Genomic DNA, 27,971 nt, shown 5'->3' with positions numbered 1-27,971 from the left:
AACTTCCAGCCCCTGAAGTGCTGGAGCTGAAGCAACTCCTTGACCCGGATTTCACCCTTCTCACCTGGGTCGCTCTTGTTGGTTTTGTGGCTGTTTTTTTAGGAGGCTGGGAGGGATGTAACCCTCCAGTCCTGTCTGCACAGCGACCTCAGTCATTGCTACCACCCCTGCGAGCCGTCGCTTCCCTGCTATCATCGGGATGCGCTGGCTAACCCATCTCAGCCAGGGTCCTCTAGTTTGGAGACATCTGTGGCTTTTGAACAGTTGCCGCTCTGTGAGGATGATGGACCGCAGAGGAAGTTCCTCTCGGGCTCTCCTGGTGTTCCCTGGCACTTGGAATGCTTCAGCTTGTTTAAATAAACGCACACAGAAAAACGCGAGTTGGGGTTTTAAGCGGAGCCCTCGCTTCACTCACCCCGTGGCATAAGATCTCTCTGTATAAACTCGTAGTGCCTTGACTTCTAGTAAAGCTGTAGTAAATCATTTAAGGCTGTAAACAGTTATTAAAACAAGATTTAGCTCCGTGTTGAGTCAGTGTGACAGCAAAGATGTCTTTGGGTTTAAAAGGAAAAGGATCCGCAGTGAAAGTCTTCTGTATTGGCCTGAAAAAAAGTGTCCGTGAGGAGTTGGATATTTCAGCACAAGGGAGCTTGAGGTAAGAGGTCAGATTTTAGCTGGAAAGTTGGAATTTAATCCATAATTATCAGACAGCCTGGTGCTGTTTAATTTGCTTGTTTGTTCTTGAGCTTGGTATTTCTTGCAGAAGGGCCTGAGGTAAGAATTAGAGTCAAGGTTGAGTTTTAGTTGCCAAGTTGGAATTTAATCCAGAGCTGTCAGGCTTAACCTGGTGCTGTTTTATTTGCCTGTATAAGACAAACCTCAGATTTTGTCCTTGCAGAACTGTGGTGATGCTCTGCATTAGGTACTTTATATCTAAAGACAGGTACTAAATTGCATTACCTGGCAGAAAACTGTTTGTTTTGGTGGTTTTTTAGAAATTCTAATACTGTGCTGTGATTTAGATGTCTCTGGGAAGCCACAGTCGTTGCTGCCCAAAACCTTTCTGTAGCTGTAGGTCTGGGTGGCACTCGAGTTATCCCCTCCTAATGAGGAACCACTTCTGGAAAAGTCCTGTTTCCTTATGTAGGATTGCTCTGGGAGTAAACAACACTTGGGACACTTTAATGACTCATCATCATGAAACCGTCATCTACCCTCTAAATATGCAAATCCCTGCCAAGCACCCCAGCAGACATCCAGCATGTGTTAAATCCTCCTTACCTTTGCAGCCAGCACGGTGCTTTCGCCTCCAAAGCTGGGTGGGGAGCCTGCTGTGAAGGATACAGTGTGGTTAAAAACTGGGAATGCTGAGGCAATTCCTCAAAGTCTGTCCTAATTGGGGTCTGAGATCGTGAAGTCTGCCAAGCAGCAGCTCCTGCAGGAGTTTGTGCTGGGACCCAGTGACGCTGAAAAACTCTTAGGTGGTTTTATTTTTTTTTCCTCTTTAATTTTACTGCAGTATAACTTTCTAAATATGATCTGGGCTAAGCTCCCCATAAAGCCTTTCTGCAGAGCACGGTGACATGCTGGCCCAGGGCAGAGCACTGCGGGCTCCTGCATCTGTCAGTGCTGGCTTTGATATCAAAGAGCTTTGCTGTCACTTAGAACTCCATGGGTTTTGCTCTTCCCTCTTTCTAAATTCATCCCTGGCTCTGACTTGCAATTAAAACCAGCAGTGCTGAGGACTTCAATCTTCCTCTGTTGCTGAAGAAAGGTCTGCAAGCTCCGATGAACCAGTGGGAGCTGTGATTTGGGTAAGGAGCAGAGGGAAGAGTCCCGTTTCAATCCTCAGAGATGCCCTGCTGAAAAACTGCAAGAAGATGGGGAGAAAAGCATGAAAACCTGACCACTGGAGTGGGCAACACTGACTCTTTTTTATTTTTGTGTTGGGTGAGAACTTTTCTTCCCCATATGTGCTTTTGGGTTCCCCGAGTTTGAAGGGCCTGAAGCAAGTGGCAGCAAGAAGGGCTTGTGGGGCTGTGGCTGCCCTGAGGGCATCCCATGGTAAGATGGATTTGAGCAGTGTTAATGTGGGCTGTGGTAGGGGGAAAACTCAGATTTGGAGCTGGTGGAGAGAAGATCTCAGCTGGTTGATGGATGGTTGAGATGGTTTAGAGCTGGGCAACCTCTGTCTCAGGGTGTACAGTTGGAGGGCTGGAGTGAGTTATCACTGGGTGCTCCCCACTCCTGGGGGCACAGGGGTGGAAATTTGGAGGATGGGGCTGAGGATGAGGTGACCTTCTTCCCCTTGTGGTGCTGGCACCCTGCTGCCACTTGGGCTCATCCCCCTGGGAAAAGACACCCCAGGGGACGCAGTGTCAGGCACCAGGTTTATTCTCCTTTTCCTCTCTCCCGCTGCCATCTCCTTTTCCAGGAGTTAAACGCCTCTTCCCCCTGCTCCGAGCCTAATTGCGTCCCCGGGGCTTAACACGCGTGCGTTTGTTTTATTCAACGTGTTGGCTGTTCCCACCGGAACAGCTTGATTTTTTTTTTTTCTCCTTTTTTTTTTTTTCGGGATTGGGCTTTTTTTTTTTTTTTTTTTTTTTTGCTTATTGTGCACAACAAGCTCCTGCACAAGATATTCGCTGGGGGGGGGAGGCGGGGAGGAGGAACTGTAGTAATGCCAATACTCCTTGAATATTATAAACCTGGCTTATCAGCCCGACGCAGAGCTGGAATTTGTCTCTTCCTGTGCTGCATCTCTGCTTTCTGAGAGGGGCGTTTAAATACAGGCTGGAGACGCTGCTTTTCCAGTGAGCTCTGCTGGGCTGTGACAGCAGCAGCGGGGCTGCTCCGGAGGCTTTATTTTGTATTTTATCTTTTTTTTGTTTGTTTGTTTTGCACTAATTCCTTCTCCAAAGAGGGAACTTCTCTGGGAGAAGGCTCCGAGACTGCATGTCCCACCAGTACCCAGGGAAGGAGGCGAAGGGGGACGCGGTTTGCTTCGTACCTGGCTCTCCTCTCTTCTCTGTCCTGATGGAGCCGGCGCCTTTTTGCTACCCCCGGCTCACCTTCCTGCGCTCGCCCTACGGCCAGTTTGGGGACAGCGCTGGGGGCTCTTCCCAGGATTTGGCCCAGTGGCCACAGCGTTTGTCCCAGAGGTGGAGCAGGCCAGTGGACGGTGCGTGACCGGGGTTGGGGACTGGAGAGGGGGTGGCACGAGGTGGCAGAGAAAGCCCAGTGAGAGTTGAGGAGGCTTTGGAGATGGTGGGTCGAGAGGCAGGTAGGACTCGGTGGGTGGGTTGGTGCGGTTGTGTCGGTGCAGGTGGGGCTCTGGATGAACTGGTGTGGTTGTGTCGGTGCAGGTAGGACTTGATGAATGAATTGGTGTGGTTGTGTCGGTGCAGACAGGACTCGGTGGGTTGGTGTGGTTGTGTCAGTGCAGGTAGGACTTGATGGGTGAACTGGTGTGGTTGTGTTGGTGCAGGTAGGGCTCTGGATGAACTGGTGTGGTTGTGTCGGTGCAGGTAGGGCTCTGGATGAACTGGTGTGGTTGTGTCGGTGCAGGTAGGGCTCTGGATGAACTGGTGTGTTGTGTTGGTGCAGGCAGGACTCGGTGGGTTGGTGTGGTTGTGTCGGTGCAGGTAGGACTTGATGGGTGAACTGGTGTGGTTGTGTCGGTGCATTTAGGACTTGGTGGGTTGTTGGAGTTGTGTTGGTGCAGGTAGAGCTCTGGATGAACTGGTGTGGTTGTGTTGGTGCAGGTAGGACTCAGTATGTGGGTTGCTGTGGTTGTGTTGCTGCCAGTAGGGCTCTGGATGAACTGGTGTGGTTGTGTCCGTGCACTCCCCTCTCGGACCTCTCCTGGTCCAGCAGCTTGTCACTGCCAACTCCACCAAGCTCCGGTCCCTGCTACACCCAGGCTGTCCAGGGAGGGCTGATAAACAACCTCAGCACGGGGGAAAAATAAAAATAGAAACTGATCTGAGCCAGTCTTTTGTTTCATAAGCTGGTTCACTTGCTGAAATGAATCCGGCAGTGTTTGAAACCTGAAATACCTGCTGGAGGCTCGTTTCACCTTCAGGGTTGGGATGCTGTCAGCTCTGGCCTTTAGACTGTTGTTAAAGGTATCAAGTGTGGGCACAGAGGAAGGTGGCACAGAGGAAGGTATTAAGGTTTTTCTAATGCTGATTTGTCTCATTACAAGGAATTACCTTAAAATATCAGTTTGGTTCAAATTTTTCTTTAATGTAAAAGAATCTATATGGGGAGACTTGGTAAATCCTGCTGGTTTAGGAGCCGAGCTCTGCTGTAAGTGCTGATCCTAAGGATGGGAGTCTGGACTTCCCATAAAACTTTTTGGGCGAGGGTATCAGGCTCAATGAGGTGAAGTCCTGAGCAGCCTGATTTCTCTTTAAAGGTGGTTTTTCCTGGAGCAGGGATTGGGAATAGAGACCTCCCAGGGTCTCTTCCACCCTCAACACTTCATGAACCACGCTGTGCTTCCTTTGCATTGTATTACCAGTTGGAATGTGATGGGTCTCACCTGGAAAAGCTCGTCAGGTGGCATGCAAAAAAAAAATGGAGGAGACTGGATGAGCAGTCTCGGCAGGGAAAATGCGTGGGAGGTGTTTAAAAACATGCATTGCCTGTGGTTTCGTGCAGCGGAAACAAGTCTGTGGCAGGGACTGGAGATGGGGGTATGGGGCTCTGACTGAATCCCTCTGCTGGAAGTGATGCCCCTTCCCGAGCCGGGTCCTGCCTCTCCTTGCTTTGCTCCGGGAAACGTTTGCTGCCTCCTGGTAAATATCTCTGGGAATTTTTTTTTTTTACTGAAGTCACAGTAATTGTCAGAGTTACTGTAGGGGAGCGAGCCAGCCTTGCCAACATTTGGATAATGCACCAATTTATTTCTGTCTTATTCTTTTAGGGTTTTGCCTTTTCTAAGGCTGAATTGACGTTGCTTTGGGGAGTTTGGGGGTTTTTTCCTTCTGGTTGTTTGTTGGGTTTTTTTTTTTCGCCAGCATAGACCGTTCCTCCGGGTTTTAAATATTCAGCTGGGGGAGCCTTGGCTTATTGTGATGAAAATCTTGAATTGTAAGGAAAGTGAAGCAGTAGAATAGGCTGGAGCAGGGGGGAGAGGATGTGGCATCTTCCCTCCAAAGCTTTTTAGGTCCAGCGCTGGGCTGAGAGTTTTGGATACAAGTCTCCTCGGATGAGGTGAGGTCTTTCAGCTTTATTTTCTAGGAGTTAGAGCACAGACTTACTGCCCTGTTTCTCATTCCCATATGCAGGCTGCTCATTGAATTCATGCAGTAACCCTTGCACTGCTGCCTGGATAAACCAAGCAGAGCCCAGCAGCCGGGCGGGCAGCTGTATCTTTAAGAAATTTGCTGTATCTACCTTTGAGCAGCAGGTTTCCCCCCCCCTTCTTCGTGCATCTTCACATCCTCTGGCTTTCCCTGTACTTCTCTCTGTAAGGTACAGCATCTTCTCACTTCAGTTGAGCCTGGCTGCCACAAAGCTGGTGGTTTTTTTTAAGGAGGAACAGGAGCTTTCTTCCTACAGCATCCAGCAAAACTCTGCGGCTCCCAACCGCTGGGTCACTTTAATTATCCTGCTTTTCCTCCTCGCTGGCAGAGGCGAAGAGCTCCGAGAGGCGGCGGGATCTGGGTGGCTGGAGGAGAAATCCCAAACCCCGGCTCTCGGGGCGGTTGGTGGCATGTGCAGAGGTTGCCGTGCAGGTGTGTGGAATTAGCGGCTCCCGGCTTGGAGAGAGCCGGGATCGAGGAGCCCATCTGGGAGCTAATGGGTCGCGCTCTCACTCCACCCATCCGCCGCTCGCCAATTGGAAGTGAGGGGGAAAGATGCCCTGGATGGATTAACGCTGGAGCCATAGAAAAAGCACGAGCCGCCGCCGCTGCCTCGGCCACCTGAGCGAGTGGGATTTGGGAACAAGTGTGGTGGATCCCGGGGGGGGAGCGGCCGGGAGGGGACTGGAGCTGTTGGAGCAGCATCTCTGTTAAAGGAGTAGTGCAGGTAAGTTGTGGTCTTACAGGAAACCTCCTCAAACTGAAGCACTACTCTGTTGCTGGGCGATGCGTTTGGACAGGAAATATAAAAAAAAAAAGAAACAAACCAGCCCTTCCAGCTGTTGAATTATTTAATTCGCTAAAGTAAGGCAGGGCTTGATGCGTTTTCAATGGGCTTTGCTGCTTAGTGATGATATGTGTTGCCTGTGCTGGGTGTCTGCTGTGTTTAAGGATGGAGGATACCTCCTGAATTCCATTTACATTCACTAGAGTGCTGGATTTCAGGGTTGGAATTCAGTTTCGAGGTGAGCACAGGAGAGCTGCTTACCTGTTTCTGCTTTTTTTCCCTCTTAATTAATGCTGAAACATCCCTGTCTGTGAGGGGAAAACTGAGTGAAGACAAAATGCATGTTTATAATGTCTCTTAAATGCTCACAAACATCATCCCTGTTGCTGTAGCCATGGGAGCCACGTAGATGAACCATAAACAATGTCCTAATGAGTGGCGTTATCTCCTGGAGTGCCAATCTGCAATTATTTCATCACTGGATTGGGGCATTTTTTTTGTTTTGGATTGATGATGGATGGCAAAATGGGATCTGGTGCTGCTGCCTCTGCCCCCACCTGTGTTCCTGTGGTCACTGATGTTGTTTCATGGCTGCTAAACATGGAAAACTGTGTGGGGTGATTTGTGTTATCCTGCTGAACCTGCTGGGAATTGCAAGCCTTGGTTTTGAGGGGATGGTTGGGGCTGTGGAGTGCAGCTGTGTTGCCATTTGGGTCTCCTTCGGGCTGTTCTCGTTTTCCATGGCAGGAGGAGGTTTTTTGTTTCTTTCTGTGTCTTGATTGGAACCACAACTGAAAATGTGTTTGTTGATCAGGTGCCTTGGGCTCAGTGCTCTGCTTCCATTTCCAGGAGAGATCTTGGGTTTGGCCTAACTTCTGGTTTTGTGGGGGTTAGAGCTGGTCCCCTGTTCCATCCAGCTGCCTTTTGAGGAGTGGTGGTGGGAAGGGGCACAGAAATAACTTTGCTGGAAGAACTTGGCCCAGCCACTGCTGCATCTTTAGCAGCCGTTTTTATCTCTGTTGGTGATAAGATAGAGGGGGAAAAAAACTTTATGAAAATGCACTTTGTTCCAAAACATGACCCTGGCACCCTGGGGGGAAGATGCTATGGTGTGAGACTGGTGGTGCTGCAGCATCTCTTCTACTTGACCCCAAAGAAGGGCTTAGAGCTACTAGTTTACACCTCAGTGCTGCTTAATTTTTACAGTATTTACACAGTTGAACCACTCCAGGGAACAGCTCCCTTCCTCTGAATAGCCCCAAGCAAGGGAAATGTTGACAGACTGTCTCTTAACCATTTTTGCATGTTTTACACAGTGCCACTGCAGATAAGTGACAGGTGGTGGTCTCTGAAAGACCTGCCTGTGCAAGGAAGGTGTTGCAGCAAAGAAAAAATACCCCGGGCACCTTCTGAAAGCCATATTCAACCCTGACCAAGATTTGGGGCTATTGCAGTGTCTATCCTTTTGGATTAAGAGTGATGAGGTTTCTGATACGGCCCTGCAAGGGAAGGAGCTGTCAGTAAGAGTTAATGCTTTCTAAATTATTTAAATGTTTCAGGAAAAGTCTGCTGAGGAGCCTTGACTGGTCTGTTCTTGGGCCTTTGCCAGCTTGTGGGATCTCTGGAGGTATTGGCTTTCACTCCTCTCCATGTAGCACCGAGGCAAGAAATCCTTGTGAGCCTTAAATCACTTTTTTTAGAGGGTCAAACAAAATGAAAAGCTCCCCTTCAACCTTAAAAAAGAAAAAAGGGGAGAACAGCTCAGTAGTCTGCCAGCTGAATCCCAAAGGGTTGTTGTTCCCTTGCTGCTCAAATTGTCCTGCTGGCCAAGAAATCCACTGGATGGGGATTAGAGATCCTGTTAGGAAAGCAGCTTCACGACTCTGGATTTACAGGGTGGCTTCCTCTTGCAGCTCACCTCTGGGAGGCACCCTCGGATATTAATTGTTTGGGTGGGCTAAATTTTGATGAGTCAACCTGGGCAGCCGGCTGCTCCTGGAAAATCCAAACCCGAGTGTGGATGGGGTGGTTCTGTCGGGGGAAGGTCTCTGGGAGCTGTCACTGCTGCACCCAGTGACTTTTTATTCCGTGGTTTTATTGCACTGGCTGTTCTGGAGGGAGCCGGGGAGGGGGGATGAGGGGGGGAATCGTGCAGCGAGGAAAAGGTTCTGAGAGCAGGCATTTGTGATCCCTGAGCCTGTGTGTGGGTGTGTGTTTGCCTGGGAGGGAGCAGGCAGGAGGATGCTTCCTGCTTTATCCTTCCAATATGATGCTTTATTTTCACAGGCAGCCACTGTGAAAATGAGTTCTGGGGTTTCATCTGCCAGAGTGGCCGTGGCATAACTTAAGACCTCCTCACACCATTTCCCTTCCTCAGGGGAATATCCAGCTCCTTGCACACAATCCATGATTTGGTTCCTTTAGTGCCTGCTGAGCCTCAGAGCTATAAAAAGTTGTGTTTTCTGCCTGGATCAGGGCTGGGGTGTTGGGGAGGTCACACTGTGATGGGGGACACTGTTTAGATACATCCATGGAGCAAAACTTTATATCCATATAAAAAACTTTATATCTATATAACTTGTGCACCTCGGGATAACCCTGGGAAGGACAAGAGAACTGGTGCTGTGTTCTCCAAAATTCAGAGAAATGGGATACTTCCAAGGGGTGTGGTGTTTAGTTTTGATAATCCAGACCTCTTAGCCTTAAAAATGTGTATTTTTGGGCAATGAAACCCTTGTGGGAAGCAAAGAAATAGTGATAATCTTTTAGGGATGTTTTGAGTTGGAATGCAGGGGGAAGAAGGTATTGGCTTTGCACAGCATCTGTGCAATTCTGTGGCAAGAGGAGTGTATTAAACATGAATAATTCTTTAAAACTGCCTTTGACAGAAACATCCTCTCCTGTAAGGTTTGCTAGAGGACATGTTTGTACATAAGGAGGGCAAAGCCTGTGTCCCTACAGGTCTGAGTCTCTTGGATAAAGCACCAATTTGCCATTGGACTGGGCTGCTTAAAAACACCTACCTCCTCTGTGTCTGCCCTGAGCAACACTGTCTTCTATAAGCTTACTGAGGTGAAGGGGTTTGGGGTAGCTTTAAATCTTCCTGGGGCGTGACCATCTTCTGAGCCTCTTGAAAGCCGTTTAGAAGTTGATTTCTCGTAGGTATTTGCATGCAGACGATGTTTTAATGGACCCATTTAGGTAAAAGTCTCCAGTAAATATCCCTTTTTTATTGCCAAGCGGTGCCAGCACCAGTTTTATTGCTGAGCAGTGCCAGCACCTGCTGGTGCCCCATCCTGCTGCCTGTGCTAAATCTCCAGGCAGGCTGTCCATCCTTCCTTCAGGGGACGTGCCTGGCAGTGGCTTGGCAGCTTCAGGAGGAGGAGGATGAGCTGAGGGAAGTGGGGAGCAGCAGGTGTGGGCAGAGGGGAGCCTGTCCTTCCAGTGGGGACCAGCTGGAATGTGCCCTCGGGCTTTTAACGTGCTGACTGATATATCACTGACTCTCTGCTCTTCTACTGGTGCTGTAAAAAACGGTCTTGGGGAGATATTGAGGCATCTGTGGTGGGGACGTGGATGTAGCAGGGGGGAGGAGGGACCACAGCTGGTGCTCTGTGGAGCTGGGCAGCCTGTCCTTCCAGAGCCCTTCCCTGCAGCCCTGCCACCGAGGGGGAGAAAGGATAAATGGAGGAGGGACAGGGCTCTGCTGTGCCTTGGGAAGGAAGGGGTTTATCCCCCATCAGGCTCTGCTGGGGCTGGATGTGTGTCTGCACTGAGAAAGGGGCAACTCTGCAGTGAAGAGCTGTCCCTGAGTTGATTTTTGACTCAGCCCTTCGAGGAAAAAAAACTCCCTGGAACTCCCAGTGCTGATATTTCCCATTTAATCACTTACAGAAGATCTTTTTACCCCTCTTGAGTCATTTCTGTTCTGTTTTCCTTTGCCATTATCAATATGTTCTGGGGAGAGGGCAGTGTTTGGGCTTGCCACAGGCAACATCATCCACTATTTACCAGGCATTTTCCTGCCTGAGTATTAACAGTCATCCCTTACTCATCTTACACTTCCTTGAATTGCAGCGATCAGTTTTGAAACCCTGATTTCTGTGGTTACTTTTCTTTGTTTTTGGTGGGTTTGTTTTGTTTTGTTTTGGCACACCTCTCAGGGTGTAGAGAAAAAACAAGTCAAATCTCCAGCTCTTGCCCTGTCTGTCGGTTGTGATTGCCCAGAACAGCAGCACAGGGGCATATTCTTATCTCTGTGCCAGCATGAGCTGTGCTTTCACCAGTGTTCTCCAGCTGAAATATGCAGGGCTTGTGGGGAGGAATCAACTGCTGAAGGTGTAGATAGAAATGAGAAGTGGCAACTTGAGGCAGAATAGCTTTTCATGTGCTGCTGTCCATTCTTTCTTGCTGACTTGCCTGGTTTTAAATAATTTGCAGGGAATGTCTCCACCAAGAGACCACACTGCTTGGTTCTTCCCTGAAAACTCCCAGAATCTCATGTTTTAAGAGCAATAGAGAGGCTCTGTGGGGAAAAAACACTGTAGTTTTGATATATTTGGAGCTGATCATCTCGTCAGTGTTATCAGATTTGCTGCTTGTCAAGCTCTTGTCCTGTTCTGCTGTGATACAGTTGTGTTATTAAAGGAGTCTGAGGCTTCCTCATCCTCCTCCAGTTGAGCTCTTGCTGCACACAGAGATTTTTAAGCTCAGTTGCAGGCTCTTTTCAGTCACTGCTCCACATAATTAAAAAAAAAAAAAAAAAGTCCTCCTCTCTTGCAGGTTTCCCCTGGGATATTATTTCTCATGTGTGTGATTTTTCTCTCAAGTCTGTCTGTGCTTGTGCTGACTTGGGAAGGTGGAGGGGAGCAGCATCCTTTGGTTATTGGGTATTTAGAGCACATAAACTGGGGCTCTCCCCCCTGCCCCAAACTGCAGGAACCTGAGTGCAGCTGCCTGGTGCCTTGTCCTGGGATGTTAATTCATGCTGGGGTGGAGAGAACAAAGAATAAGAAGTGATCTCAGAGTTTAATATTGAACACCAGGTCTGGTGGAGCCTTGCACAGGGGAAACTGCATCATTTCCCACTGGGATCAAAGCCTTGGATGAGACAATACATTTGTCCAACCTGGAATTTGGCCTGGATCTGTTTGAGGGGATGCAAAACTGCAACACTGCCCGTTGTGCAGTTGGGTGCCCAACTCTCTGATGGACCCTGACTGACAAACTCCTGGAAATCAACTTGTAGTAGCCAAAACTTTGCTTCAAAGCTAAAGCCCCGAATGTCTTCTGGGAAGTAGATTTCTTTCCAGTTATCCATCCAGCTTCATTCTGTCACAGTGAGAATTGGTAATTCTTCCTGGGAGGAAATGGGGAAAGTCTAAAGGCTTTTTCAGCTGAATAAGAGATTTTTTTTTTTTTTTTGTGGTGACTTCTCTCTTGGACACTGAAATGTTTTGCTTTATCAGCTTTAAGGCAGGACATTGCACATGCTGATGAGTTTTTGATGAACTTCCTGAGAGCTCCAGTAAAACAATTTTGAAGATGTGGAAATTGAATTTGTGGGAAAAGTAGTGGCTGCCCCATCCCTGGAAGTGTCCAAGGCCAGGTTGGATGGGGCTTGGAGCAACCTGGGCTAGTGGAAGGTGTCCCTGCCCATGGCAGGGAGTGGAACTGGATGGGCTTTAAGGTCCCTTCTGATGCAAATTCTGTGAAATTGGGATATTGGAGCTCACCCTGAGTAAGAGGTGATGAAGGTACCTGATGTTTTCTGATCAGTACTTGTGGGGTAACCAAATTCTCCAGATGTACAGCCTGAGAGCTGCCAGTATTAAGGAGTCTGCGAACAAAAAAAGTCCCTTTCCAATAACCCTCTTGAATTGGTGTTGTCTCAAAGTAAACTCCAATTAAATATCAAGCCACCAAAACTGTGAGAGATTTACTGTAGAGAAATCCTAAAAGCCAAAGGCTGTGGTGCTACTGATAGAAAGCCTGTTGCAGAGCTGTGTTTTACTTCAATATAAGGCTTGTGCTGCAGAGGGCTGTTTACTTGGAAGATGCCAGCAGCAGAACATTGTAATTGAGTTACCCAAGTATCCAGAGAATGTGTTTTTATTCATAATCCAACTAATATTGCAAGGCTCAGGAGAAGAACTTATTACTAACTTTAAAACAAGAGAGTTGAAATGGGTTATTAGATCTGAGACACGGTGCCCACAGGAATTTAATAATGGAGGATGGCAGGGTTGGGGCTTTGTTGTTCAATGTAAATGTAAAAATGATAAGAATGTCAGAAATCAGGAAATATACCCACTTCTTGTCTGCTGCTTCCCACGGTGGATCATCTGGTGTTGTCCCAGACCTACGACAAAGCACCTTAAACAAACAGCAAACTCGACTGTGCTACCAGTTGAAAAGTAAACTTCATATGTAGGTCTGGTGGGAGGTGTCCCTGCCCATGGCAGGGGGTTGGAATGAGATGGTCTTTCAGCTCCCTTCCAGCCCAGACCATTCTGTGATTCTGAAATACCTCTGCCCTGGTGGCTCTTGGGGTCACTGCCACTGCCTCAGCTCCAAGGGGAGTTGCTTACTCAGGAAATCTTAAGCTGAATCCTTGAGTCTGAAGAAATAAGCTTTGTTTTCTCTTCTGCAGCGCTTCAGCTCGTCACTTCTACCTTTGAGTTCAGTTCTCAGAAAGCTCAGAAATTTTCCTTTTGAAGCAGAAACTAAGTACTGACACTGTGCCTTTCCAATTTAGTCTCATTTAATAGACATCCCTGCGGGGAATAAAGTGGGGTAGCAGTAGAAACTTTATTTGCTGGAGTAAATTAACTCTTGAAAATGAAGAACACGGCTTAAATTGTCAAAAGAGCTTAAAATTGTGCTTTTTGGCAGATAGTGGAAGGTGGCATCTTGTTCTGCTTTTGGAGGGAGAGCAGGTGGAGAGTCTGGTTGTCCTTGTTGGTGTTGAGTGAGAGTCTGGAGAATGAGGACATGGTGAGAGATGCTGAGGGCACAGCAATGAGAGTGCTGTACATCTCAGTTCCTTGGGGTAATGCTTTCTAGCTTTGTCTCTAGAAGCTTGACCTTGCTGAAATTGCTTTGCTTGGATTTTTTTCTTTTTTTGATTGTTGAAATCTTTGAAAGAAAACCTGGCTGAAGGAACCAACAACGTGGCTTTGGTGGGTCTGAGGGACGCGGTGTGAAGGTGGAGAGAGGGAACTCCTCAACCTTTGCAGGCTGGAGGAAGATTTATTCTTCATGGAAACGCTCCTGGAGCTTCAGGCAAACCCTGGAGCCGTTATCATGTTGATCCCTGATGAACTGGGAGATTTGTGTTCCTGCCCAAACTTCCCAAAGCCGAACACTCGCATCCATGACTGTGGTGTTTTATAACTGCCTCGTGGTCGAACTCTTCTAATTTCCAAAGTGGAGTTGAGGTGGGGAGAGGAAATGCAGGTTGGTGTGTGGTCAGGTGGCTATGGACCTGATTGCTGGAGAAAAGAGGGCTCTGCACAACTCAAACCCATTGCTCCTGTCTCCAGCAAGACATGGCTAAGGAGTCAAGACCTTGGATATTAAATCCCATAAGCCTCGTGAGAGAGGAGGCAGATGGAGCTGCTGATGTGTTTGTCTTGCTGGCTGCTACTGAGCCTGCACTTAAGCACAGCCTAGCTGGCCTTGGCCTTAGGTAGCATCCATTAGCATAAGGAATGCTTACTTCTGCTGAACTCTGGGAAATATGGGGAGAAAAGGATTGATGTGAAAGGAGGAAAGAAGATATTCATTGAAATCCCCCCTGAGATCTGTCTCCGTCATTCTGCTTGGTTAAAAACTTGGGGTTGTTCAGCCTGGAGAGAAGAGAAGGCTCTGGGGAGACCTTACTCTGAGATTTTAATGCTTAAAGGGAGCCTAGAAGGATGAAGGCAAGAGTTTTTTAGAGGGGCTTGTTGTGATAAGACAAGGGGTGATGGTTTTAAATTAAAAGAGGGTCAATGTAGATTACAGATAAGAAAATTTCATACAGTGAGGGTGGTGAGGCACTGACACAGATTACTCAGAGAGGTGGTGGATGCCCCATCCCTGGAAATATTCTAGATCAGGTTGGACAGAGCACTGAGCAACCTGATAGAGTTGAACACATCCCTGCCCCTGGCAGGGGAGTTGGACTTGATAACCTTTAGAGATCCCTTCCAACCCGAATTATTCTATGAAAAACTTGGGTGGGTGTTGCGTTCTCTATATTCTCAGGGAAGGAGCAGATGATGTAGCCCCCAGTTTACCCTTCCTTCCCACTCCTGCTTAATCCCTTGACCTTTCAGCCAGTCCCATCCCTCCCTGCCTGTGTCTGGGCTTGTGTAAACACCCCATCACCTTTTCCCTCCTGGGCAGGTTCCTGCTGTTCATGTGCGTAGCCCCTTCCGTGGGGGGGGGGGTGTAACAGCTTTTCCAAAGGCGCCAACGAGGCTGTTTTGGAAGTCTGAGTTGGGTTGGTGCTGTGGGACAGCATTATGTTGGGAGAAGACAAATTGCCAGGGCTGGATTTCTGCCAGGACATAGTAGGGTGAACGCCTGACTCTCTCTCTTTTTTTTCCCTTTCCCAAACGTGCCATTGCATCTTTAATTACAAGGTTAAGACCTCTGTTTTATGACTCATCTGAAAAAACAGCACCTCCAACATAATTGCCCGAGCGTGTTGCCTGGGGGACTGTTGCTCATTAGTGACTCAGAGGGACGAGTGCCACCTAATGAAATGGCACTGCCTGCTCTAACACCCCAGCCTTGCCCTTTTCATGCCCAGTCCAAGCAGCCACCAAAGTAAAGGTAGTTATGGTGGTTTTTGTGGTGACTTCTTGCTCAGAGGCTGAAGTGTTTTGCTTTATCAGCCATGTCAATCCCAGGCAATGCTGCAATGTGGAAGAAATTTCCAAGGAATAAACCGAGCAATTCCTGATCATTAGACATCATCAACCTGTAGGAATAGCTGTGTTCAGTTAAAGGAAAAGCCAGGTGTCTCATTTTGCCCAGTGAAGGATGAACATGTTACTCCAGGCTCCCTCAGAAGCCATAACAGGAGGGAGAAATGGATATACCATCCTGGTGGGAATGTCGGTTCCTTGGGTAATCCATTTGTTTGTTTCCCTGAAATACGTAAATGCAATCATTACACAATAAGAGCCTCTTTAAAGAACTTTCCTTTGATCATTAGCATGCTAATCAGTCTGGATGGATCTTCTCCTTCCCTTCCAGGTGGAGGGAAACAATTGACTCGTGTAATGGGTGCCCCTTGGCCACAGTTTCGGTGCCTTTGTTCCTCCGGCCCCCATTGTTCTGGGATGAACTTTGGAACATTGTGTTTCTCCCGTGGACCAGACACTTGAATTGCCCTCTGGTTTATGTGCTGGCTCTCTCTTTAATGGTCATCAGGGTGTCCCTTCAGGAACCTGCCCAGCCAAGTGCTGTCAGTGGTGACAAGTGTCACAAGGGCTGGAAGGTGCTGCCGTCAGTCAGTGGCGTGACTTGTATCCGCCTGGTGCACAAAGGCTCCCGGGGGACCGGGATGAATTATGATGCTTCCGAAGGGGGCACCACTGTAAAAGGGAATAAAAAAGCCTGCTATCTATCAGCCAAAAGTTAGGGGGTAGAGAAAGAAGGGGCTTTGGGAAACAAGCCTCGTACCTCAAAGGGAAAGCAGGAAGCCTAATCTGCAGAACAATAAGGCAGGCAGAGCCTCTTTCCTTGTTGGCCCAAATTCATCCCAGGCTTGCGTAGGTAATGTTTGATTAGCCTGATGAAGTGGGGAAAGACAGAGCAAGCCTATTCCTCTGTCTGATTGCGTTTTGGCCAGGAAGAAGCGTGTAAAGAGGCAGCATTGAGCAGCAGGTTTCTGAGGGACCGCCTGGGTGACTCTTGCTCAAGGCTTGGAATCCAGAGCTCTGTTCTCTCCCTGGAAAATGGGCCACGCACCTGTAAGGGAAACCTGGTGCTTCTGCCCACGCAGGCTGAGCTGTACCAGGCTGTCAGTGTTCGGAGCAGCCAGGCTGGGTTTGGGTACCAGGCTTTGATCACACCTGAAAGCAGATGCTCCTGTGCTGTTTTATCACCCAGAGATGTTCAATACCCACCTGGCCAGCAGTGTCCTGCAGGACTGGCTCGCTGACAAAAAGCATGTTCCACATCAAACTGTGGGGATTCGTTCCTGGTGCTCTTGTGTTTGTGGGTTCGCTCTTGGTCAGTGTCATTTCCCAGTTTGGCTTCCTTGTGAGACCCTCTTGGTACAAATGGTGTTGCTGCAGGACCCCAGTCAGGAAGTGGGCCACGGAAGGCTGAAGTGTTCTGGGGCTTTATCTCCAAGTGCCAAGCACTGTTTTGGGGATATCCTATTGATTAGGAGTAGCAGAATAGGATGTGAAGTCCCATTCTCATCTAAATTGACTTTTTTTTTCCACGTTAAACTTGTTTATTTTATTGGAGTGTAAGGTACAACCTGGACTTTGTTATGGTTTGTATTTTTTTTTTTATAAAAACTTTTTAGATTATTAGCTTGTATTTTTTTTGCCATATTTATTCAGGTTTGATAGATACTGAGATGATCAGGCTTATCCTGAAATTTTGTCTTATGTTTTGTGGTCCCAGTCCAAGATATCTGAGACTTAACTTTTTTCAAGTGCTGCCTGTGACTGTATCGGAAAGTTCTGGTAAATACTAAAGTCAATCAACTTAGTTTATTAAAAGGTTAAAGTTGGGACATTCTGATGTCTGCAGTATTTTGGGAGTGACTTTCTGCTGTAATCCAGGTTTACAGTGAGTTTAGCAGGAAGGTGAAAAGATCCAGAATTTTGGTGATTCTTATGTTTCCTTTTTTTCTGCCTTTTTTTTTCCAGAGTCCCCACCAGCAGCAATGTCAAGAAATGGATACTTCTTTGAAGAGAGTGGCAAGTATTATTTGACTTTTTTGTCCACAATTCCACCTTGTTGGAGGGAGAGCTGCACTACAGGGGGAGCTGAGAACTTGAACTGGGGGAGACAGAATCCACTTAGCTTTTGAGTGTGGTGTGAAAACAGTCTGGTGTGGTGGTTGTGTCATCTCATACTGGGAGCAGACTCCGTGTTTTCAAATCCTGTAGATGTTTGAGATAGTCAAGCAGTAAATAATCATCTCCACATTGTCATCAGTGACTATTCTGGGTGGCTCCTTGTTTTTCAAGTCCTTTCATGATGTTTTCCTGTCATACAGCCTGGCAGGTGTATTGGCTCATCTCCTTTTCTGGAATGGGGATCGTGTGTAGGTGTTGGATCCCTTTGGGGACGTCCTGCCACGGAGCATGTTGGTGGTAAATGTTGGATGGCTCTGGCAGATGCAGCTTTTAGCACAAAGATTTATTTTTTTTTTTGTTGTTCTTTGAAGCAAGATTCAGTGGTGGAATTCCAAAACTTGTATCATCTGCCTCAACAAAGGTGACTGAGTTCTTGGAGATGCTCAACTAATAAAAAGACAAAGTGTCCTGTAATCAAACTTGAAGTGCAGTGAAGCCCCAACTTCTGATTTTGGGGGATAATTTTGGGTGGAAGAGACCTTAAAGATCATTTAGTTTCAACCCCCTGCCTTGTGTTTCTCCAAAAATAGCACGTGTAGGGTATTAGGGAGAGATCTTCTTGAGAGTTCCACTCCACACCAGCCCCTTTAGGAATGCAGTCCCTCAGAGCCAGGGGCTTGCCCTTGGAAGTGCTTGGAGTGTCCAGGACTTCCAAATGGTGAGAGGAAAAGACTAAAACTCTCCAGTTATTTAGACCTGGAGATGCTTGTGGCTGTCACAGGGCTCATCCTTCTTGTTCCAGGGGGCCAAGCCTTGAGTTAAGATCTGGAAGGAGAAGCTGAATGTCTGCCAGGTGTCACCTGCAGAGAATCCAGCACTGCTGGTGGCAACGATTCCTTTGGCACTGGCTCACTTGTTTTCTCTGAAAGCGTTATATGGAGTCAACTTTTGGGACTCAAAGGATGAAACTGGAAGCAAGTCCTCTCATATCTAGTGGGACATCTTTTCTGAGTTGCAGAAGGGCAGAAATTAATGCCTGACCTCCAGGAGGTTTTCTGAGGGTATGTGGGGCAGGAGGTCTTGGTAGCCCTGCTCCTTCCTTCCACCTCGCTCGTCGCCCCTTGGGATGTGATTAGGGCTTTCTAGAGGACTGGGAATGTAAGGGGGTGATCCAGGCTGGGACCTGGAGAGGTGGCTAAGCCTCCAGCTGCTGGCTGAAAGCATTGTAAGGGTTTGGTGAGAAACACTGCTGGTTTTGGAGGTGCAGGACAAAGCTGTGTGTCTTCTGCAGCAAGTCAGTTCATCCCAACCCTTCCTGCCCCAGGGAACACAAGCACAACTCTCTGTCCTGGCATTTTATGGAGCCCTACATGTCCCCTTCCAGGACTCAGTCTTGTCTTCCTTGAACTATCCAAATTAAAAAAAAACAATCCAAAAGCAGATCTGTGAGTGTTTTTAGAGCATGTCTGTAGTTGTGGCATCCCTTGTTCAACTCTTTTTTTTTTTTTTTTTGATGCCGTGGTAATTGGCATTTCTGCCCTCTGTTTGTGTTATTACTCAGCTTCCTCCTTTGTCTTAAGGAGGCAGCACCTCAGAGCTGCCAGTGAGGGCTTCATGCCCCTGTGTGTGATGCTTTCCTGTTCCGTTCTTGGGTGGTTTAGGGGAAAGAGGGGATGTTGCAAGTTCCTGCTCATCCCACAAGCAGCACCGAGCGCTGTGTTACCAGCCATTGGAAATAGAGCGGATTTCTTGGTTATGTCACGCTCGGATCTGCTGCTGCTCTTGTTCCTCATCACAAACTGACCTTTTCCAAGGGTTCAGTTGCAGTTGGGTGATGAGTCACCTCGTGCTGCCTGATTTGACGGAGGGTTTGTGCTCCCGCTCGGAGCAGATGGGCAGCACATCTTGCAGGGTGCCAGGGGGGAATATTCCCACTGCTTTGGTGCTCCCTGAGTTCCATATGCTCAGATTCCCTAAGTCTTACCCAAAACTTCCATCAGGGCCAGAGGAAACCACAGATAAAGAAGTTACCTTTCCACACAGTTTCAAAACGAACCATTTTGATGTTTAGCTCCCTAATCCTTAAGCTGCTTCTTGGCACCACTTGTTGGGATCTTCCAGTTCGCTGTGGGCACCAAGAGATGCTCTTGCCCCGCCTTTAAAACAGAAAAAGCAGTCCCCTGAGCTCTGTGATGGGAAGGGCAAAGAAAAATTAACATCTTGTTTGATTCTTTTTTTTTTTTTTTTTGTGGTGCTTTTTTCCCCTTTCTCACTAGAGAAACATCTTTTGATACTCTTGCTCTGTGCAGAGTGGAGCTCTTCCCTTATCTCCTTCTGAGATCTTGCATATACATATGGCTTTCTGTATCCTTAGTAATTAGGATGTTTTTGTTTCTGAGAATATCTGAGGCTCTGTTCAGAGCCCGGGTCTGTCTTTTGCCAGAGGTAACTTTTTTTTTTGTTGTTTTTGTCTTTATTCTTGTGTTCTCAAAGCAGCTGCAGCAATGTGAAAACTTAAAAGCTGAGGCTTCAGTTTTAGTTTAAAGTATTGCAGTGAGGAGGATCTCGGCTGCAGCACCGTAGCAGAGCTTCATAAGAACCTCCTGGATATTTGCTGTTCGTAAAAACTTCAAGTTTTTTATAATTTGTAGCTCTGTTAATTACTCAGGAGCTGAGGAAAAACCCGGAAGGATTTTCTAGTGAACTAATATATGAGTATTTGGGAAGTTCAGAGGGTTGTTGTGGTCTCAGCCATGTACCAGCTTATTTATTTGATGAACTTCCCAGATTTTTAGCCAGTTAAGAAGTTTTCAAAGGAACCCGTGCCTTCAGCTACAAGTTCCAATTTGCAGCATACTCTGATTTTCCTCTGGTAGTGGAAAAACTTGCCTGAGAGCTGCTTCTGTGGCTTTTAGTGCCTTGCAGAAGGTAAATTCTCGCAATGTAACTGGGCGTTGGGGATGGAAAGTCAGGTTAGTAGCTCGCTCTGTAGAGGCAATATCAAGAGGAAAAATAAGGAAATAAATTTATTCCTGCCCAGCTGGAGGTTTCTGATGGAGAGAGGGATGGGAGCTGTTTGCCACGGTCTGTTTTCAACCCATGTGCATTGTCAGTTTTTATAGCTGTCCTCTGTCACCTTGCTGAGGAAAATCCATGTTTTACTCATTTTTTTTGGTCTGTGGAACAAGGCTCTTGCAGGAGCAAAGCTGGCAGGCCCTGGTGATAATTGGTGTCCTCCTCCCTGCCCCAAGTGTGGTTTTTAACTCACCTAAATTTTCCCCGAAGGTCGTTCTGACAAATGAGTTTTCTTCCTGGCAAATTTAAGGGAGCAATGAGATGACTGTGGAGGCCCAATCCAAACCTGAGGAAAACTGGAGTCCTGATGAAGGCAGCTCAGCAATCAGGGCTCACAATAACTCAGATCGAGCCCCACATTTTCTCTTGGCTGCCAAAAATCCTGCACCTTCCGTGGAGGTGGAGGAATATCCAGTGCCTGCTGCAGGTGGATTAGCTTCAAAGTCACAGGTATTACCTGCAAGTGATTAAATTCAGCCAATATATGATGAGGTTTTTAATTGAGCCGAGAACTTTTCCTGATAAGATGCAAACCCAGAGGTTTTCTAGTTCCTCTTGCAAAACCCACAGGAAGGAGTCCCAGTATCATGCTGGGGATCTCTGAACTGGAGCATTGTTTTAGAGCTGGCTCAACAAATCCTGCAGCATCTTTTTTTTTTCCTTTTTTTTTTTTTTTGTCTTCCAGAGCAAATCCCTCAGTGCTTGGTCTCCTTTGACTTATTAATTGGTTTTGCTGGCACAGTAAATTGCAGTTGTGTTGAAGGGCCCCAAGGCCCCAGTCTGACTTGGGATGTTTGGATATATTTTAGCTGCTTGTTTTTGTTTTTCAGTTTGCAGTTCAGCCTGGTATGTGTGCTGTGGGGGTTTTTTCCTTTTTTTTTTTTTTTTTTTTTTTTTTTTTTTATATTTGACTTTATCTGTCTTGGAATTGTTTGCTTAACTAGGAGATTAATCTCAATGTCTTTGTGAAATGAATCCTTTTGCAATGGGTTTTCCCCCACGAGATATCCAGTTTTCCAGCAGGAGATGCTGCAACTTGAGAGCACAAGAGGGGTGGCTCCCAGGTCTCCTGCAGGTTTTCATTTCTGAAAACTATCAGGAGGCCTGTAATAAAATGAACCCTCCTGATTTCTGAGGGTTCTGCTGCAGAGCTGAAACTCCACGTGCTGCTGTGTTTTGTAAAAACAACAACAACAACAAAAAAATAAAAACACTCCACTGAATTACTTGGATTATTCACAACATTTCCTAGAAATCTGGCTGCAAAATACAATACTGGAATTAATTCAAAAGTGCCTGGGTGTTGTTTATTTAATTTTTTTTTTTTTTTTGTAGCAGATCAGTTCTTTTCAGTTCTGTTATGAATTATCACTGAAGTGGCAGTGGAAACTTGATGTTCTCCTCTGGCTCTTCATGACAAAAGACTGATTCAAAGTAGGGTTGGGAGGTTATGGTCAGCCAGGAGTGGAGGGATGTTGGAGGATACAGCTCTGGTCCTGGTGACTCACCTCCTCTACACTTTCTACTTCTGCTTTGGATTCTTATTTTTCTTTACATGAGGAGGGTGGCGTTTAATCTGTGCTTTTGAAGCCCTCTGAGGGTTTAGGTAATGGATTGACATCATCCCAGTAGGTGGTCATTGCTCCAAAAGGCTGCACACCCATCTCTACTGGGCTCCCAGTGACTGATGAAGGGACAGGAACCACCACCCAACACTTCCCTGGCTCTTCTGCCCCTTCAGGGACCCGTGGAGGGGCTGGGATTGGAGGACACTCCTCTAAATCCTATCTAGGTGATCTGCTTGTGCCACCCCAAATTATTTGGTGTGGCTTGAGTTGGAAGGGCCCTCAAAGCTCATCTCATTCCACCCCCTGCCATGGGCAGGGACACCTTCCCCTGGCCCAGGTTGCTCCAAGCCCCATCCAGCCCGGCCTTGGACACTTCCAGGGATCCAGGGGCAGCCACAGCTTCTCTGGGAAACTTGATAAAGGAGTTCTTCTAAACAAAGCAGGATAAGCTCTGGGCCCTTCCCAATTAGTTGTCAGCAACAGCAAGGTCTGTGGACACCCCCAGCCCCCCCTGTGGTCTCCTAGGCTGGCACCACCGGGGTCCACGTGGCTGCCACACGACGGGCAAATCTCCTTAGGACAAAACCAGCGAGCTCTGCCAAGGGACTCTCTGAGCTGTGAACCAAAGGGAGAGCTTAAAATTCTAGGGAGCATCCAGCTGTATGCAGAACTGCTTTATTTAATCAGCGTGGCTTAAATTTTTAATTTAGAGGGAGACAGCTTTGCGGGATGTGACTGGAGAAGCAGCCCTGGGGAGGGTGTTGCTGGGTGGCTGCAGCCCTGCAGTCCTTCTTGCCTGTGAAGTGGAGCAATTTGTCAGGAAGGAAGGGATTTTTTCACGACTCTTGTGATGCAAAGCGATAAGTAACCCCCTAACGTTGAACCTCAGCAGGAATGTGTAAAATTTAGGCAAATATTTACCTGAAAAATGCTGTTTATCAATAGAATTGCTCTCATTTTATCTGAAAAATAATAGAGACTTATTTGGGTAAATGATGATTGTGCTGGAATCAGCATATGATGTGTGGCCAAAAACTTGCTTTGGTTCGTGTGTGAGTAGAGTACTGTTTAAACCCTTTTTTTTCTAGAATAATGTTCTGATAACCCTTAAAGTTCTTCCAAGTCTCTCCTGAATCCTTCAACTGCTTTATCCCTGCCAATATTAACTAACTCTAAGGTTACCTAACCTATGGAGGCAACAGGAATCCGTGTTTCTGTGCAGAGTGTAAAGGTCAGAATGGAGGTAGAGGCTTCATTATTAATTGTTTCCTTTTGCACCCAAAGTTGGGGATTTGGGTATTTTCCAAGTGATGCAGCAAATCTGAGAACCTGCAACACTCAGGGAACAAAGCAAACCCCCCCTCTGATGGCTTAAAGCTCAGGCTGGTCACTTCAGCTCAGCTTGATTAAAACTTCATGCCCTGCTTGAGAATTAGTGTGTGCTGTTGGCCAGAGCAAGTTGAAAAATCCTTGAATGGAAAAATTAGATGAACTGACTTTTTTTGAGCTTAATGCCACTATCATGACTAGTTTTTAGGTTGATACAGGGCTTAAATCTGTCTTGAGTTTAACATGTTACAGCTGAGCACTGGGGATGCTCAAAGTGCCAGACTGGATTTTAGGGTAATGCCCATGTCCCTGTTGATGCTCCTTTACTTTTAAAAGTTTTATGTTATTATTATTAATTTTATTGTCCTTCTGTACTAGGCCTGTAATTCTTCTGAGAAAATGGATGCAGAAATAGTTCTTCCAAAACAATTTGCTGCCTCCTCTGCCTAAAAACTCACTTCAGAAATCTGAAATGGCTTTTAACATGACTACCTGAGAGTGTTGGAGTGCCAGTCACAGCTCAAAAAACCTCTTTTAATGCAGCTTTTAGCTTCCTGGCTTTTTGAAGAGACTTTCTTGGGAGAAGGGGGCAACTACCACTTGTGTGAAGAAGAGGAGATGCTATTCCATGATTCCAGAAGCTGGGGCTTGGGTTTTTGGCTGAGGGAATAGGCACTGCTGTGCCAACAGGTGCTATAAGTGAGAACAATTTTTCCAGGCTTGGAGGGGACACTGCCTTGGAAGCCCAGGGTCAAAATCAGGTGTTTCCAGAAAAACTGCTTTGAGTCAGTGGCTCCTGCCTGGGGGTGTTGGTTAAAGCACCACAATGGGCTTTGTCACCTCTGAGACACAATGAGAGGATGTGCAGGGGCTGTGGCTGGAATAAGTCTCTTCACCCGGGGTGTGAGGTGATGTTTTTAGTAATATTGCTGCTTTTCTCCCAGGAAATTGAGCCTGATTAAGATCTTTTTTTGTTTTTCTTTGCTTTTTTGGAGAAATCTGCAGCCCCTGGGCTGTGAGTGCTGCTCCCACGGAGCAATTAAGCTTTTCTAGGGAACATATCTGATGTGGCTGAAGCTCTGCTTCCTGAAAACTCCCACTCTGCTGCTGTTATTACCCCAGGTTGCAGCTGCCAGGTGCCACTAGAGCTGCTGTGGGAGAGGCAATGCCAGCTCTGCTGCAGCTCAAGTCACTGCTGGGCTCTTAAAACCCAGCTCAAAAGTGAAAGAGCTGCAGGGCAGGCACCTTGTCAGAGCTGGGAGAGGGCTGATGGCAGCAGGAGCCTGGAGAGGAAGTGGATTTGAGGAGGCAATGAGAGGAAAGAGAGGAAGCTGTGGATGGAATCTTAGAATCACAAAATTATTTGTGTTGGAAGGGACCTTAAAGATCATTTATTTTCAACCCTGCCTGGGCAGGGACACCTTCCACTGGACCAGGATGCTCAGAGCCCCATCCAGCCTGGCCTTGGATGGATATTGGGATATTAGAGCAGGGCCAGGCATGAGTTGCAGGGGAAGGGGTGATGCTTTGGAGGGGAATGGCTAGAGGAATCGTATTTATTCTTTTTCTTTTCTTCCCAGCACCTCCATAAAATGGGGGAATGGCTTATTTTCATGTTGCACAGGCTGAGTTGAGGTAAAGGAAGACTTAGAGTAAAGGTATCTGCTGCCTCTGGCTGCAGAGGGTGAGGAGTGGGGCTTGTTCCTGCAGCACCAAAGGATGGTGCTTGCACCCTTTGGTCTCTGGCTCTTTCCGTGCTTTTCCATTCCCCTTTGCCATGAGATGGGTCCTGCAGGCTCAGGATTGTCCTGACCACATGTTCTTTGTGGTGCAGGAGGGCTGCACTGATCTCAACCAGCCTTAACTCAGTTCTCAGCTCTGGCCTCTTACTCAGCCAAACCTTTTTTCTCCAGTGCTTTTAGACCATGTTTTGGGCTGAAGTGTTACTTGCTGTGCTCAGAACTCTGAGTTGCCCTGTTGTGTAGCTTGTACCACTTCAGCAAATGCTGCCATCATCTGAAGGTGGCAATCTGCAGTGATGGAGATGGGGAGGCACCAATCTGGAGGTCTTAAACTCCTCTCCAGTCTGTCTGATGGCAATGAAAAGGTATTTAACTCTGCCCTCTGCCTCACTGAAGCAACTTCTCACAGAACAGGCTGTCAAATGTTACCAGGACTGTGGTTCCATATGGAAACGTGACTGAGATTTACACAAACTCTGCAACACCCCCATCAGATCCTGCTCTGAACTTCTGCAGAACACCCATCAGACTTCTGAAGGAAGAGCTGTCCCTTGTGGCACCCTCTGCCCTTCAGTCAGCGGGAGTGGCACTTAGGGAGCATTGTGGAATGGGGTGGGAAGCAGCTGCCAGGGCTGGAGGCAGTAACTGAGCTCTGCTCAGGGGGAAGGTGCATCTGCCACACGCAGAGCCCATCTCACCTCCAGGTGACCCTGCCTTTGACAGGCGTGAGCTGCTCGTGGGTTAAAACTCCTGGCAGACTAATGGGCTGAAGGATCCCAAACAGGAATGGTTTGAAGCCCTGAGGTGGTTTAGTGACAAAGCAGACACCTGCCCAGGGGTGCAGTTCCTGTCCAGCCCAGGTTTGGGGTTATTTGCAAGCCGAGTGTTTTGTCCGTCCCTTGCCCAAGGGACACGAGGCTCGGCTGCCTTTTGTTCTGCTCTTTCCTCCCCTAAAGAGGGAGGAACAGAGGATGCTTCCCTTGCCAGAGTCCTCGCTGACCTCTGCCCAACCCTCTGATCCTACTCCACCCTTGCCCTTCTTCCAGCTCCTGGGCTGCTTCTCCTGTCTCCAGTCCTCTCCATTTTCAGGAGCCACTGCTTGCCCCACTCTTATCAGACTAGTTTCAGTGGGCTCATGAGGGGAATAAATAGTTTTTCCTGCTGGGTTTTCCCTGTTTACCCATCTGTGTCTCTGATTGTATTAGGACAGTGAGGAAAAGCTCACCTCTGTTCTCTGAGATGGGTGCTCAGACCATCTTGCCCTCAGGTACCTCCCATCTGACCCACCATCTGGGAAGGATGGAGAAGAACCTCTTGTGACAACTTCCCTGAGGCTGCAGTCCTGGATCTGGTGATGTGGAAAAGCCAGGATCGTGGATTTGAGCCTCCCTCAGGCTGGTTGTGTCTTTGCAGAGCTGTCCAAGCTCTCCTGGCACTGGGAGGAAGGTCAGCTGTGGTGGGTCCTCTGCTTTGAGGAGAGATTATGGTGTCCCTCATGCATTTAGAGGAACCAGGCTCCAAGTTTGGCACTTAATTTGGGATTGAGATGCTTGCACAGGACTGTGTAATGCTTCTGGTGCCAGCAGTCACCCTGTCTAGCTGTTGCCCATCCCTTCAGGACACAGGCTGCCCCTCAACCCTGCCATATCTCCTGGCAATGTTTCATACCTGGTGGTGCCCACAGTGCCGTCAAACCTGGGTTCAGGTGTTTCCTGTACTCTCCTCACCTCCCTTTCTTGGACAAGTTTCCATCGTGCAGGGTTGCAAACAGCCTGAGCTTCACCAGCAGCAGAGGATGGAATATGGAATCCTGAGTATGCTTTGCTGGATGGGAACATCAGCACCTTGGATGCTTTTTGAAGCCTTCAGAGCAGTTCTGAAAGGACCAATTCACATTTATTCCTGTCAAGCAGGCAGGGGAAGGAGAGAGGGATTAATCTAAGGGAGTTTGTCAGGTTTCCCATGCCTTGGATAAGCAGTTTGGAAGTCACCTAAAGGTTTGAAGCCCCTTGCACCCTCTGAGCTCCATCAGCTCGTGGCAGGAAGCGCTGCAGACCCTGTCCTGTGTCACTGAGTTCCTGTTTGTGGCCTCACTCCCCTGGTTTGGGTTTTGTGGTGGAGAACTGTTGGCTGGATCCCTCAGAGACAGCATGTGCTGCTTTCAGCTGCCGCCTCTACATTTGCTTATACGAGGCTTTAAAAGCCATCAATATTTTAGTTTCCATTCAAGCCTCCGCCTTGAAGCTCCCCCTTTTCATTCCAGTGTAGTGCCTAAAGCCAGCTAATGAAATATATCCCTCCTGCTTCAAATTAGGCATAAAAGAGTTGTCAGAAGACGAGGGGAAGCTGCTGAATAATCCTGGTAATGTAAAAATCGACATTCTATAATGTCCCTAATTCTCCTAATTAAACATGATACATGAGTGTGCTACAAGAGCTCTCCAGCTGCTTGGTAATGAGATGTTGCAGGGACCAGCTTTCTGTTGGATGGGGCCAGGTTAAACTCTAATTAAAGCCTTGCTAAAGGCTAAGGAGTTGTCTGCTGTAATTAAGAAACTTGTCTCGCTTTCTGGGTGCTGCCACCTCCAGTGACCTGCTCCCTCTGCCCTGTGGGGACCTGTGGGTCTCTCTCGATATCAGGTGTCTCCTGATATCTTTTAATTTTTAACTTCTTAATTTTTACCCCGTAGTTTCAAATTGCTGGATTGTCAATGAAGGGCGCTGCCTTCGCAAGGTGGCCGGTGAAGGCGCTGGGTTTGGGGTGGGCCGTGACGCAGCTCTTGCCGCGGGCTCGATGTTTTTATGATTTCCAGTCGGTTTTCACCCTGTATTTTTTTTTTTTTTACCTGAGAGGAGCACAGTGCTGTCGCTGGGTTTGCTGCTGGGCAGTGTGTGGGGCCGGTGATCTCACCCAAAACACGCAGGAGTCCTGTCCTTACCCTCCCAGCCCTCACCGGCCGCGGGCGGTGGAGAAGCCCCTCAGAGGCCCCGGTGCTGCGGAGGCCCCACAGCCATGGCCGATGGCTCTCCCCCTGCCGATGGCTCTCCTCCCGATGGCTCTCCCCCCGCCCCGGACCACCAGGACACCCTGCAGTCTGAGGACACCTTGGAGTCCCAGGACA

The 27,971-nt window shown here is 47.8% G+C and overlaps 1 protein-coding gene and 1 long non-coding RNA gene across 6 annotated transcripts in view; one reads left to right on the top strand and one right to left on the bottom strand.

Moving 5' to 3' along the window:
• Positions 1-27,971, top strand: part of SLC4A11 (solute carrier family 4 member 11) — a 99,751-nt gene that overhangs the window by 1,455 nt on the left and 70,325 nt on the right. The window contains exons 1-2 of one of the 5 annotated variants that reach the window (XM_064653589.1): positions 2,746-3,181; positions 16,983-17,033. In XM_064653589.1, coding sequence (XP_064509659.1) covers positions 2,956-3,181; positions 16,983-17,033 — 277 coding nt within the window. In that variant the 5' untranslated portion in view covers positions 2,746-2,955. Of the gene's footprint in view, positions 1-2,745; positions 3,182-4,671; positions 4,803-5,521; positions 6,040-16,982; positions 17,034-27,971 lie in introns of those variants that run through there. The other 4 variants (XM_064653590.1, XM_064653593.1, XM_064653592.1 and 1 more) reach the window with 4 other exon arrangements.
• Positions 22,438-27,880, bottom strand: LOC135413648 (uncharacterized). Its single transcript, XR_010430334.1, has 2 exons — positions 26,075-27,880; positions 22,438-22,574 (listed from the first exon to the last, which is right to left on the bottom strand). It is a non-coding gene; the product is annotated as an uncharacterized LOC135413648 (long non-coding RNA).

The sequence above is a fragment of the Pseudopipra pipra genome, chromosome 4, assembly GCF_036250125.1.
Source record: "Pseudopipra pipra isolate bDixPip1 chromosome 4, bDixPip1.hap1, whole genome shotgun sequence".
Taxonomy (NCBI): Eukaryota; Metazoa; Chordata; class Aves; order Passeriformes; family Pipridae; genus Pseudopipra; species Pseudopipra pipra.
The sequence above is the reverse complement of the archived record's forward strand: the minus strand, read 5'-3'. Positions and strand labels throughout refer to the sequence as shown.